Here is a 15,000-nt window from a genome sequence, read left to right as displayed (position 1 = left end):
CCTATCAAATGCATGGTGATGAGACACATTTCACCACGCTGCCCTTTATATAGACTCTATTTATATACGAGGATGAATGAATTGACAAGACAAGAGGTGCGGCATATAGATTTGATATACTAGCATAAATTTAGGATGATCTACATTATTCATAAGTACTGAAGCCACAAATGAGATATGTAACAACATCCAAAATGAGTGTCAATAGAATCTGTTCCCGCAGTGCACCATCGTATATTCCTATCTGTCACATATTCCTTAGAAATTTCTCCTTCTAAGAAATCTGGTGTGCTCAGTCTGGAAAGCAATGTTGCCTTGTGATCAGCGATAAGACCCGCTTGCAAAAACGGGCTTTCAGAAAACTATCTGAAAAGAAAGTGGACAGAAAGCACAAAGAACTTCCTACTACCAAATTATGGCTTATTTGTGCAATCCAACACGGCCACAGGTGGGGACCAAAACATTATATGGATCCAATCCATTCTCCCACTGTCTCACAAACAGCAAAATCAAAATTAAAAGAATTGAAAATTAACAGACCAGGAGGTAACAGATAGTACAGAACTGACAAAAAGACAGATTTTCGCCCGGTCCCAAGTGCCATTCTACATACTGAAGCAGCAGAGGGATACAAATCTTCAATTTGGAAAACACAGACGACCTAAAACACCCCATATTTCGGTTCACCTGTGGCTGATACACATTTTTAAAAGTTTTAATTTGCTGCATGCACACCCATAGCGGGATCTGATCGTTCTGTTTATCACCACAAGCTCTCAGACACGAAGCAGTGCGTACACAGGATAAACTCCATGTCTTTTGCAAACGGATAAAACTGTTTGCAGAGTCAGAAACCAAGGGAGGGATGGACTGTGCAAAAGAGTGGTAGAAAGATATTAACGATTAACGATCACTTTCACGCGAGACATAAACCAGAAGCTCTCAGACAACTTCTTAACCCCATGTTTGAAAGCAAACTAAGTGCTTTCACCTGCTAAAATCTCAGTCTGGGTTTCAGATGAGTGACCCAGGCTGAAATATTTTATTTCCAATCCGAACCACCCAATCACTTCCATCTATATGGATGCTACGATAAATACGGACATGCTAATAAAACACAAGTTATAAATATGGTTTTGCACTGCTAAGGAGAACGAAAAATGCTTGCTGTCTCTAATCATTTTAATTGTGCAACCTATCAGTATTATTTAATACCCCAAGTAAAAACAATTAAAATAAGTTGTTTCCACTAACACAGCAAAATGCAGGAAAGATCCCCCCTGAATTATCTATTTCACGGTAACTTTATGATAAAGATTTAATAAACAGAAGTAAAAAGTACCTGGAACATCAGTGAAAGTCTCCCCAAGGACGGACACGTGAAAAGGTAGCTCCTGCTCCTTCAGTTTCAGCAGCACTTTAAAGAAAGTTTCAGGATCTTTGTCATGTTCCCTTGAAATAAACAGAACTTATCTCAGCATCACTTGTGTTTACTTCTGAAATTGTTTTCTGTTTACCAGAACAGTATTTATCTTCAGTTCTACTTCGAGTATAAATTCCCTCTTTGTTTATACAGCATGCTTGAATATTTTCCTCAACCCAGCACTCAGGAACAGAGCTGCTTCATGCGATGCTAGTATCTCTTCCCTGTCCTCGAACAATGCAACATCACACTAGAGAAAGGATAAGGTGGGAAAAAGCCATGATCATTTCTAGTTTTTCCTTATGTATACAATCTTCTTTCCAGATTATGCTTATTCTTTATAGGAGATTGCATCCTTATCCTAAAGTACATTTCACATATATTTTTTTTTTCAGGAGTAACACATAACTAAAAAACTTTTGCTAAAAAAATAGGATCTCCCCAGCCAGAATGTCATGAATCTGTATACCGATGGAAAGCTCCTGATCCCTTTGGTGCTTCAGGTGAAAAAGAAAAGATAGAACTAATAGAAGGCAAAACCAAATTTGGTTAATAACAAAGTGGAAAAAAACAATTTGTTTGTCTACTGCCTTTACCAAGACAGTTAAATGGTTAAAAAGATAGCACAGATGATCTAAATCTCCAAAATTTGGTAGATTATATTAAAAACAAAATGAGATAGTTCCTCAAGCTAAGGTGAATATTACATACATTTCCCATCTAATTATTCTGCTTTAAATTATTGTATTTTAGACAGATGTGCGCCATATGCCTTTAAGATATTTTGGTTTTATTTATTATTTAGAAAACTCCACTGTTTTCCTTCCTGTGCTAAGGGAAAACCTACAGCTCAGTGGCCCTGATGTCTTTCTTCACAGACTGATTTTCCAGAGTGAATCTGTAGGTTTGTCACACCGCTATATGAAAGATTAATAATTATATCGTTCAGGAAATCTGAAGCCAAATGACATCTGCAGCTCTACATGTGTTAATTTCTCATTCAGTCAATATTTTTGGTTTAGGGAATTAAAACAAATTAATCTTATAATTAATATGACTTTCCTAGGCGGCAAAAATTGTCAGGAGCCGGGAAGTTCTCTGAATCAGATGCATTTTCTTCTAAAAGAAAGCCAGACAATAATTACTTTAAGAAGTTCTGCATCTCCCAGATTTGTTTTGTTCCAAATAATAAAGAGGAATGCAACAGCATAAGCTTCCTAATTTGTTTCACATCTGCAAACCAGGAGTCTTCACGGTGGTTCCAGTAAGTGGATAAGAGAGAATTCGGACAGAGAATTTCTTTTAGCTGCAAAAAAACAAGAGGTGCTTGAAATGAGAGGTCCACCTGTTTCTGGCAGGTAAGTTATCAGTCCAAGCCTATTCCCTGTTCTCTGTTTGCCTCAGTTTCCCTTTTGGGCAGGTGCTCATGATGTGTGTAAGCGATCCTGAGGAGCACTGAGGCCCGCAGCTTCCCATTCACCATGGGCCCTGACAGACAGAGCTCACATGGATCCTTCCAAGCTTTTCACAGCCGCGCTATCGGCTTCTCAGTCACAAAAAGTCCTTCCAGAAAAGGAAATGCTTTCCCTCTCCCTTTCCAGAAGAGACCAGGGGTCCCAGAGGCAGCCAAAAGTGGAGGATGCTGTTGGAGCCACATTGTCAAGGAGCTGGCAGGAGAACGTGAAGCCTCGCGGCTCGGAGAAGCCACATAAGCTGCACATATTTAGGAAAACTGATAGGAATTGGAAGTTGCAGCTTTGTTTAATAGGTGGGGAGGAACAGAAGGAAAATTTGGCACCCAGAAGGAATGCTGAAAGAGGAAATGTTTCCTCTGCACTGGAGGCTTTCTTAAGGGTTTTCTGATGTAGGTGATCCTTCTTCCTCATCTCCTCTGAAATATCTGGCTTTTATAAAATACTCGGAGGTTTCAGTGACCCATTTTGTGAACTTTGCCATCTTTTTCTCTCCAGCAGCTCATCCCATCCCTTCCTGTGACTTTTCCAAAGTGCAGCCGTTTCATTTTCACTCATTTCTGTTACAACCTAAAGCAAGCTTTTGGCATGTGCACCTACAGGTGGCAATGCCTTCTTACACCTGTACATTAGCATAGATCCTGGTAGAAAGGACTAACACAAGACCACCTCTTTACCACACCAAAGAGCGCTATGTTTCTTGGCTGACATGGAGAAAGCCATATACAATCCAGTCTGCCTTACTCAGCAACAACTGCTAAACACACCAGATTGTCATAGCAGTGATCGTGGAAAAAGATGAACACAATATGGAATGTCTGTTCTGTAAAGATCTGCTCAAAATGACGTGCACTTTTGGCTGCATCTGTTGCATTTTGGAGCTTTATTAAACAGTATTAATTATATATTCTCCATTTCCTTAGGAAGGACTGCAAAATATTATAGAAGCCTGATAAAAAAAATTTTCTTTCGAGATATTACCTTTTGGGGAAAATTAACCTAATTTGATTCCAGGGTCTGGCTTAGCTATTTAGTTTAGGTATTTGCAATGCTCTTGGATTTTTACTAGAAATGGTCTGCATCTGGTAAAGGAAAAGTAAGAACTGGCATGGTATGAATGCAGTCTAATTTCATCCTAAGAACATGAAAGCACCAGAATGGCCAAACTCCAGCTGCAAACTTCCACAAAGTGGACACAGGCACCATCTGCTTCCTGCTCATACCTATATTTGCATTTGAGTACAATGCTCTTGGAGTTGCTCAGTCTCCAGGTTTAAATATTGCACACTAACATCTTTTTTTAACCTAGAATTACTCAAAGCTTTTTAATTTTTCTGTCCCAAACACGTTTGAAGCGTAGCGGTCAGGGAATGGGATCAGAGTTCATCCTGATTTATGGTAACTTTCCCTTGTAAACCAAAAAAACTTTCAGGACTGTCCCCAGGTGAGCAATGGGAGGGCCGTAGCATTACTCCCCATCACTATCAAGCCTCTCTTATCTCCACCTTAGATTTTCTGTTTAGAACATGGGTGAGATAGTATTACTTTTTCACCACAGAAGGACACTGTCAGGATTAATTGATGACTTGACATCCCTCTTTTCAGTCTAAAAGGATTTAAAACCACAGCCTCTTTGCGCTGCAGCGATGCACCTCTGTGCAATCAGTGGTGAAAGTCTTCAAAACACTCTTCTGCTTTTCAGGAAACCCCAGAGCTTTGCCCTTTGCTGGACCTGGAAGGAGAGTGCATACAAGACAGCTGAACCTGAGTTAATCCTTGCTGCTGCAGGACACCTACACCCTGACCAGTGATGGAAAATACATGGGGACAATAAAGAAATAAAAGGAATAGCAGAATTTTATGCACTATTCTGTGCATATTCGTCTCTTGAATTTAAGTGAAATTTAGTATGAGACCCAGGTGGTTTTCTGTGACTCGAGCTTCCACTTTTAAGTATACGTAAACTTAAACTTGGTGACAATCCCAGCTATTTAGATTTTGGAGAAAGACACATACAGCAATGCAATTGGAAAGCAAGGAGTTGGGCAAGAGAGACAGAACTTGCTCTAAGCCACAAAATGAATGCAATGTATTAAAAAGAAATCCAGTTTAAAATCTGTGTAAGTAAGTCAGTAATATGAAAGTGCTGAGCCAGGGAGAAATTCTAAATATTTCAGATAATGCTGCATGAAGGTTTGCAACGATTTTGGTCCTGTCATCTCCCAAGGTGGGCCACAGTCTGAAAGGGTTACAAACGAGCTCAGCTAAATGCAATATTAAAAAGCTTGATCTTAATCTTCTTAAGACATTTAGCATGGCCGATTTGCAGTATTTCAGTGGTAGAGAATTCAAAATGGTGAAGGGCACACAGTAATATTTCACTTCAGACAGTGCTTGAAAGCCAAGCAATTCAAAACATTTCTTACACAACAGTAAGTAGAACACATTGAGAGCTCAGAGAGGATCAGCAGCATTAGTTCCAAGGCACAGAGGAGCAACCTATGGTAAGCATCAGGTAAGGAACCCACCTTCCAACCTGTGTGCATCTCCTGTTGCCTGCTAACTTCATAAAATCTCTTGAATGTCAGACAGGCAAAGGTGAGAAGTGGCATTACTAAAACAAGTAAAAAATCTTCAGAAGTAAAAGTAGCATTTTAGCACTTTTCTAAAATATACAGCAAGAGGTGAAACACATTCCTGGCTATATGCAGTTATTGACAGAAAATGGCTCACAGAAGAGGCTGCTAAAGAATTCTTCATTATTTATGAGGTTGGGCAGCATTTCTGGAGACAGAGAAAAGAAATAGGAAAAGGGAGAAGGTTGGGAAGAAAGGAAAGAATACAGAAGAGTCAGGCTCTGATGGAAATAGAAGCTGCCGAGAGCATTTGAGAGCACTATCAGTGGCAGAGAAAAGGTCAGAAAAATATCAGTAAAGATATAAATTAGGAAGCAAAAATAAAACTGCACATTAATTAAAGGAGAAGAATGGAACAGAAGGAATAAAAAGAGGAAAGACATTCAGCAATGTTAGAAGAGAAGCATGGTGCAAAGAGGATGGAGAACAAAAGAATCAAGGACGAGGAGGTAGAAAACCCACGCAACCCATTGAAAAACTTCAAATTTCTGAGACAATGAAGGAGAAGAACAACAGGGGCTGCTGAGAGCAGGGGGGCAGCAAGGCAAGACCCACACCTTTACTGCAAGCAGAGCCAGAAGCTGGAAGGTGCCCTTATCCCAGTAATGTTCTTTCTTGGGGTGATGAAAGCAGGAACTTGAGGTTCTCTACCTGTTTGGCTGACACACTGCAGACCTGGGGAAGGTGATGGAGGATGCCATGGGCTGATAGGAGGACTTGTATGACAACAGCCTCCTGCTGACCCTCTATCTCACTCTCAAGAAAAAAAGGGCAGCACATGAAGAAGTGGGGCAGCCCTGAAATGCGCACTCTGCTGAACTAGAAATGGGGCTTCACTTCACGCCAAAACTGACCTAGAGAAAAATGATCAGTGATTTAAGACTGAACTGCACTATTTACTAGAATGCGCCTTGATATTTTGTATTACATTTTGAGGTCAGTAAAATTTGAATCTAGGCTAATTATAATCCAATAATGTTAGAAAGCAACAGTGTAGTTACAAGGAAAGAAGCATGGCCTTCAGAACAGAGAATTACAGAGTTCTGGTCTTTTCCTGACACTGATTTCCCACGAGAGCGCTCTGCCCAGGTTTCCTCATCTGTACGATGCAGCTTTACAGGAGCTTTCATCTCCAGAAGTGTGCTGAGGGTCAGAGTCAGTAAATACTTCTGAAAGACAATATTCTTCCTAAAGTGAGAGGACTTGTATTACAAGCCTATTCAGCATACAGATGAAATACATGTAAATAATTATTTTCATGGTGAGCAGAAGATTTTCCTCAATCAAATGATTCCAGTTATACATTTTCCATGTTGACGTTAAAAAAAAGGAGCAAAAAAAAAAAAATTAAGAAATTTTCATAGCAAATTTCTGGTAACAATGCTCCCGATAACTGCAAAAGAGGAAATATTACTGTCCAGGAAAGAGCTGTTAGGAAAGAAATGGGGGAAACAGAAATAACTATGGGAATGCAAACATGAAGGAAAAGTTAATTGCTTTCCATTTATTCAATTTATCATGTATTTTTTTCCATCTTTTTACATCTCCAATGTGAGGCAGAGGTACAGTGTAAATATGTAGTTATGTCCAATGAGTTTTCTTCTTCAGCTGATATGCTTACAAAATGTCTCTGCTGTAATTGTGCCTCTAAACATTGTCTGGCATCATCAGCATCAAAAGTTACCGCAACATCTAATACCCCCTCAGTTAACAGAAAATGGAGTCAGCTAAAAGAAAATGCTTTTGTGTAAGCATAAATGATAAAAAAAAAAAAAAAAAAAAAAAAAAAAAGATGCTGAGGAATAAATTCCAGGCAGCAATTTGGAGGTCCTGCAAGTAAAAAAGGCCTTGATGCTCACCTGTGCTTGCAGAACACCTGTGCACGTCAAGGGATTCAGTGCTGGCAGGGCACAGGCACAAAGCAGCTGAACACTACTGGCAAACACCATGTTTTATTTTCTACTATAGCCCATGACTTATTTACAGTGAGGAGTGTGTATTTTACCTTCTGTTTTTTGTTTTTTCTTTTTTTTAAATTGCTGGTCTGAGAAAAATGGTGGCATTTTGCTTTACGCTGGAAAAGCATTTTCTCCTATCTTGTATTATCTCGAGGAGATTCATAAAAAAAGAACCTTGGGAGTTTATTGTTTAGATTCTTCTTCTTCTCCCCTCACAATTCATGAAGAGAAATCTCAAAATAAAATATTACGCATTCTCCACCCAAAGAAACCTCAGGATCACCATCAGTCATTGAGCCTCCTGCTTATTTCCTAAAGAGAGATTAACCTTTGGAGACAAAGACCGCTCTTTGGTCTCAGTTCCATTGGTGTAAAAATCAATGCACTTTTATTCAGATGCCTTTCTTTCAGTTCTTTTACTCCAAATTAGTTAACTTAGCTTTTCACAAGTGCAGGATTTAGATGAAAACCATTTCTGTTGCATTTGCCATGGAATCCACTAACTGCTATGGACTACCTCAACTAGTTTATTTAAAAAAAATAGAAATGAACTTCCTTTTGTGTTCCAAAGGTAATATGACAAATGGTTCCCTGTTGTTGGGACTCACAGTAAGCAAGATAAAGAATGTGAGTGATGCTGACAGCCCTGATAATCATACCTAGTATACACCATTTTAATTCCACATACTATACAAATCATGCCTTGGTAATAATAGATGGCTACGAATATGATAGTAAGTGGCTAAGAATTTTCTCAGGTGGTTCATTGGAAGAACAGAAGAATCTAACATAAGTCACTATGTGAAAAATACTCTCTTACACATTTGCCTGATATTGGAAAATCCACCATACTGAACCCTGGGGAACAACACTGTCCATTCCTCTCTAATGTTCAAACTGAACTCATATCACCAAACTACGACTTACTGAATAATCTCCCAAAAGCTCTGTCTGGGTCAAAACCGAGTCCTGGTCACTAATGACTACTATGAGGGGAGTGGGAACACTTACCAAAGATAACTCTTGCTTCTTGGATTTGTGAAGCTGCCCTCTGCAAGGATGGAGCTCCTAAGAAGGAACTCTTTTGGCAAGAAGACCAAGGTTTGAAACTCATTAGTGAAAGAGATTAACACAACTACACATCTCACAGCTTTCAGAACAAGGAATGAACTCATTTCATCGAGTCAAGATTTCACACAACTGCAAGCAACAAAAAGCAGAGATTAGAGAAGACAAAGGGAGAAAGGAAAGATGAAAAGGAGAAGAGGAAAGTGGGGAGGAAAAGAAGAGAGTGAGAGAAGAAAATCACATATTGCAGTGCAGTAAGAAGAAATTAATTACAAAGAGCTTTGGGGAAGAAGCAGAATAAACATAACCCCCCATTACTGGTGAAAGTAAAGAAGAATATTAGATCATTGGCTGACGAACAATTTGATTTTTGTCTCTCAGAAGGTATTTTCATGCTTTGGTGATGGGTGCTGCATATTACAAAGGGAGCTGGTGGCTCTGTCTGCTAAGTTCGCCCAGGACTTATCACAAAACCTTTTCTGTCCTTGTTTATGATGTTTCCCAGGACTGAAGCCATCTTGGACTATGATCTTCCAGAAAAAATGCTGCCAAAAATTTTCCAGAACAGCCAAAGAACAAGATTTAAAAGTCCCACTACCTAATGCAACTGCAGCGCATATCTTGCATACATTACATTTCAAAGAAGCCTCTGTTCTATGCATTCAAGCCTCGTTTTCTCTTTGAGCAAGAACTGAATATATGAATGGGTTTGATTTTATGTCAAAGAATTGCTTTTTATTGCCCTTGTGAAGATCTTCCTAAAAATATCCACATTTTGGACACATCTCAGATCAGTCAGGCTGCTGAAACCCAGGCAGAATCTAACATCTGAACTGAAAACACAGAGCTTGCCTTCACTTTCACGGATTCCTCTCCTGGACTCAGAATAACATCATCGGACTTCTCAGAATAAAGAATTAGTTTGTATGCATTAAGAATACAAAATCACAACAAAAAGAGGAAGATTTCCTAAGAAAAAGACAATGGTAGAAGATAGGGGATGAAGAGGCAGAAAGTGCTAATGGTAAAGTGTGCTCTTCTAGTTTGACTTAAAACTCTCAGAAGTGAACCACAAAAAGCAAAAGGAATGAATAAGATCCAATCAATTTGACCAGCTCTACAAAAATAGCACAGCTGAGTAAAGATAGAAAGGGTGGGAGACAAAAAGATGTAAGACCAGGTCTGATCTTATAAGGAAGAAGGTAACAAACTGATTAAGAAAATTGATGGGAGAGATCAAGAGGGCAACGCAGTAAGGTTGGACAACGAGACTTATGAGCAAGCAGGAATCAAATAGGACAGTACCATGTGAAGGTAGGGAGAGTGATGGCAACTTCTGGACAAGAGAAATGGTGAGAAACTGTGGGAGAGGAAAATGAGATTTGCTGCAAAAGAGGAATAGAAAGGAGGACATGCCTGTGGAATTGAGCCTGGAAAAGAGAAAAGGAAGATGTCTGAAAGAGAAAGGTCAAGATGACTTTGGGAGAAAGGGACAGAAAAATGACTTTGATGGCAACAGATGGAAGAGTGTAAGCCCTCTTCCTTCACAGCCATTAAAGGACTCCTTCATCCCACCAGTACACATGCATTCCTGCTAAAAGAACGTTCCTGGGCTTTGCAATTGCTTGGAGAAGAAAGACATCATAAAATGAATCTCTCGTCAAGGAAGAGGGCAGAGACAAGCTTACTGGAGCTTTTGTGTCAAACCGAGGTACACTGATCCCAGACATTTAAGTTCTCAATTTTTCCAGTCCTATGTTTAAGTCAAGATCATCTTTTCAGTCATGGCTGAAACACTTGTCACGAGAGCCTTCAGAGGACAGTGCTGAAGTGGCTGCACTATGAGCAGCTGGGTAGGACAGAGGAAACAAAGAAGGAAGGTTTCTAGATATGACATTTCAAGTAGAATCTTGATGCTGTTTGCCTTCTGCTTTAAAATGCAAAAGCATCCCCTGTAGCAGAAGAGCACTCACAGGGCTTGACCTTTGCTTCTGGGGCAGATAACACTGCTTTTACAATCGCTTACTGCTCTCACTATGTGCACCCCAGGTAGGATGTGCTTTAACCTCGACTTTACGGGAGTGGAAAAAGGGTTGACGCCAAATTTCTCCACACGTAATAAGGAGCAAAACAGGGCTGCAGAGCTTGAACAGCGAAAAGAAAGCACAGTGCTTAGTAGAAGTGAAAGAACTGAATGTATTTGGGGGAGCAGTGAGTAAAAAAGAAACTTTTATTTTAATACGATTCTTTTTCAGCCTATTAAGTTCTCCAATATCAGAACGAAGTCTGCTAAAAGTTAGTAAATAAAGGCTTTCTGGAGAGCTTTAGTAAATCACTTATGACTTACCAAGTTAAAACTCCCACTCAGATATCTTAATAAAACTTTCAGAGAATATATTTAATTTTACTGGAAACCAGAAACCGATTGCTAACCACAGGAGTTACTGTGTGCTACATCACTGAACAGCTTTCCGTAAATAGAATATTTACCAACAACTTGGATTTAGTTCTCTAAAGTTTCGGTTTCTGAAGGTCAAATAACTATGTAACTGCTTAATAAAGAAGCAAAGAAGTACCTCTAAATATCTCCAAGCTCTGATGGGCTTACATGCTGCTCCTTAGGTGAGGTATTAGCAAAGCTTATTTATTTTCATTTCCAAGGCTTTTATTTGCTCTCTCCCTTGTGGTAAAGCTGATTTCCATGATGATTCCCTTCTTAATTTTAATACCCTTTTTACTCATCATATAGACATAAGAATTTTCCATAAAATAATGAAACCCTTCCAAAGGAAATGAAGACAACTAGGAAAGTAAACTACAGCTTACTTTTTTTTTTTCTTCCCCCAATTAATTGATCCACTGTCATATGCATATATGAAAGATTTTTTTTAATGAAAGGAAAATAAGGTTAATTAACATAAAACCCCTCACTCCTTGAGATGTTGAATTTTGAATTTTATCCATGCTGCCTTAAGTGCCTTGATTTCCCAGTAATGACCTAGTTCTCCTAATGAGTAACATTAACCCCTGGCTGTAGCTGTCCAGGACTTAATTGTCAACTGGAGCTGAAATAGGAGAGTTTGCCGATCAGCAGGTATGTGGTATATTAACTCATGTCATTTCAGACCCTAATAAATAAATCTGTTGCTAAGGCAACAGGAACATCACTTTTTTTTCTTTTTTTTTTTCCCCCTTTTTTAAAGGAAACTGCCTTTCACACCGAGCTTTTTAAAAAGGAAATTAACTACATGTAACCATAATTAGAAGAAACATCGTTTCTCATCTGAGAAACATATCTACATTAATGAAAAAAGGCATTCAAAAAGAGGACTGCTTTCTACTGTGACCGGAGTAACTGAAATGATTTCCCTCAAGTGAAGGAATGCAATTTGAAGCACACATCTGAGTGAAAACAGATCACAAAATATTTTAGCTTTTTGTATTTCTGAGATAGTTCTCCTCTGCTTTATTACACTGCTGATACCAAATGAGCAAAATGCTTCAGCTACTAATCAGCAGCCTGGGCAATTGAAACCAGATGAGAAAAAATACCACTCAAAATCTAACACCTTCACTACCGTCTGTGTATCTTCCAATATGATTGGCAGAAACACAATCTTCTGCAAGGATAAAAAATGCTCCACCACCAACTCATCAGACTTATCGGCTAATGAAAATTTAAGTACCTGATTTAAACACAGATGCCACTGCTCCTCTCTGTCCCACGGCCACAGCTACATGAAACTTGAATGGGAAAAGCAAGAGGAGACTGGTGCAGTCATCAGAGCTGGGCAAGAACACATCACAAAAGGCACATGTGATTTGGGTATTTGCTTTCTGCCTCAGTTTCTCCACCTGCAAGATCAGACTCTGAACATTGTGGTTTCAGAATACTAGATCTGAAGTGTTACAAAAAGGCAAACTCCATGTATGTGCAAGCAGTAAAGCTGCAAGTGATGCTCACTACAAGAGCTGGATTTTCACAATTGAGACATCTCTATTATATGGTGAAAATTTCTGCAACCTCTCAGAAACAAGGATTAAGGAATAGTGCATCTTCCACTGAAACTATTCAATATCCCAAATTCCTGGCTGCTGGAAGAAGTTTCAAGATTAGATTTCACCAACGAATGAACGATGAAATAAAATGCTTCCAAACTCCCAGTTTGCATCTAAATCTGAATTTCACAGAATATTCCATCAACTTTCTAGTTCACTCTTCAAAATAAACTAATATCTCCTATCAAAAATAACTCTGGATTGCATGAAAAAGAAGTCAGACTCTTATTTTTGCCTTAGATGTTCAAGAAGTCAAGGTGTCAGCTTCTACTTAATCAGACAAACCTACACACACATTCATTGCAATTGGCCATTTGTCATCTGTACGGCACTTTTGGTGAACACTTTTCTTTGGGAGTATTGGATAACTTTTCTTACATGCTTCTAAAAAGTATCCATTTTAAAACTGTTACTGTATGTCCTGTGGGCTTTTTATCATATCTGGTACCTTTTAGTTCGGGCTGTATAAACACTTGCATTTTAAGCCTTTGCTTTCAGTCTGTCTTATCTACCCCACACTTTCACCTTTTAGGATTACATTTGCCAGAATCGGTTGCTTTTCAGAGATGAAGTTTTCCTGTAGCCACTCAATCCCCACTTAGCACATAGCCAGAGCCCAGTTCTCTGCTATTTCCCCATACAAGGTGGCAGAGAAGCACAAACCTGCTGAGATTTCCCTGAAATGGAGGATTTTGTGGGTGATGCAAGCAAGATACTTCTGAAAACGATCGACCTCTGTCTTCCTTACGTGATGCTGCGTGTGTAGCCATCTGGAAAGGAAAAGCAACCAACCCCTACAGTTCTGTGATTCTGCTGGGGATGCCCATTGAGGCTAATAACAGCTTTGAGTACTCAAAGGCGATTTCGAGGTGGAGCACTTTCATCTTCTGCTGCCTTTCTACACCTGAATTCCTGGTGGGATAAATTTATTCTGCAGTGTGAGCAAAATATGACTTGGGTATAGATTCACTATGTATTAAAGAAACTGCGTTCTCGAGAGTCTGTGTATTAAACACTTCTGAATTCTGAATTCCCATTAAAGCTGAACACATGAACTACACAAATTCTGTATGGCACTGCTGAGATGGAAAGTCATGAGGCGCTACAATTAAAAATACGCCCTCGTAGGCTCCTCTTCTTTGCAGTTTGCAGGGGGCTTGTGCTCAGCTCGCTGATTCATCACTGTCACCTCCCAGAAGAAAGTAAGCTGGCTGTACTATCAGAGACACATTTCTGAGCAAAGGTCCTTGGGGTGGGCAGCCATGTGGCAGTGCAGTGATGGGCACACGGTGCACACAAAACAAGCTTTTCTCCACAGACTCCTTTCTTAAGCTCTTTGGGTTCAGTGATGCTCTACATTCAAACCAGGCAGTGGTGCAGGGCACTATCTCTGCGTACACCGTTTTCCCTTAGACCAGAAATCTGCAGATAAATTTCCGCAGTCTGGGTTTTTTTTCTCTTCTGCATTTCCTCGTCGTGACTTCCACTGCAGTTCCTCATGCTCCTGTATCTCCTTCCCCACGCTCTTGTCACACACAGTTACGTACAACGTGAGATAATGGGTTTATCTGATTTTTCACAAGAATTGATAAGGGCTATTTGTTTGCGTGTGTGTGTAAATTCTCGCCGATTCCACGTGTGATCTTTTATCGCACCCATGCAATTAGGGGAAGAAGAATTGATTTCTGACAACTTTCCGTTATCGAGATGATACAGCATAGGCAGGGAAGAAAGAAAGAACACGAGGCCCTTGAATTAAAAGAAACACTGCGGGTCTTCTCCATGAAAGAAAGGAGTAAAGAGCCCAGAATTTTACAGTAATAAATTCAGCATGTGGCATCTGCACGACGTGGGCTATGGTTTGGGGTGCAGTGGGTTTGCAACTTTGCACATTCACTGCCACACTCAAATGCAATATGAGAGGAGGAACAAGCTGGCGTAGCCTCAGTTACAGCAAAAGCTTTGGCAGGTGCCCCTGGCCTTGCTGGCGGGCAGCAAGAGGGAATAATGCAAGCACATAAATGCTTGCGTGCAAATTTTGTGGTGAGAAAGGATTGTGCCACACCAGTGACCACCGTCACCCCCACATGCACTGAGAGCGCACATTATTACCTTGGAAAGAGAACCTGTGAGACAGTAGACGGTGCTGATCAAATCTGGGGACTTTGTCCATTGATCATAGCAATTTTGCTGTCTGTTTCCACCAAAGCACATTTACACGGAGGGAAAACTAATTCTTTGGCAGAGCCGCTGTCACAGAGAGACGCTCGGAAACCATCGCAGCCTTTTATCCAGACCTCTGGCTATAAGTCATTTCTATTAACACTGCCTTGCTATAGATGTTTATAACAAAACATTAAAGACTTGGTGAGAAAGGAGAAAAC

General features: G+C 39.8%; 1 protein-coding gene across 8 annotated transcripts in view; it reads right to left on the bottom strand.

The window, feature by feature from the left end:
• Nucleotides 1–15,000, bottom strand: part of GTDC1 (glycosyltransferase like domain containing 1) — a 163,337-nt gene that overhangs the window by 15,823 nt on the left and 132,514 nt on the right. For all 8 annotated transcript variants that reach the window (XM_042877877.1, XM_042877874.1, XM_042877879.1 and 5 more), the window contains one exon: nucleotides 1,343–1,452. In XM_042877877.1, the coding sequence (XP_042733811.1) occupies nucleotides 1,343–1,452 (110 nt within the window). The remainder of the gene's footprint in view (nucleotides 1–1,342; nucleotides 1,453–15,000) is intronic.

The sequence above is a fragment of the Lagopus leucura genome, unplaced genomic scaffold (genome assembly GCF_019238085.1).
Source record: "Lagopus leucura isolate 7727_CA_CO unplaced genomic scaffold, USGS_WTPT01 Super-Scaffold_100019, whole genome shotgun sequence".
NCBI lineage: Eukaryota > Metazoa > Chordata > Aves > Galliformes > Phasianidae > Lagopus > Lagopus leucura.
This window is presented reverse-complemented; position numbering and strand designations above follow the sequence as displayed.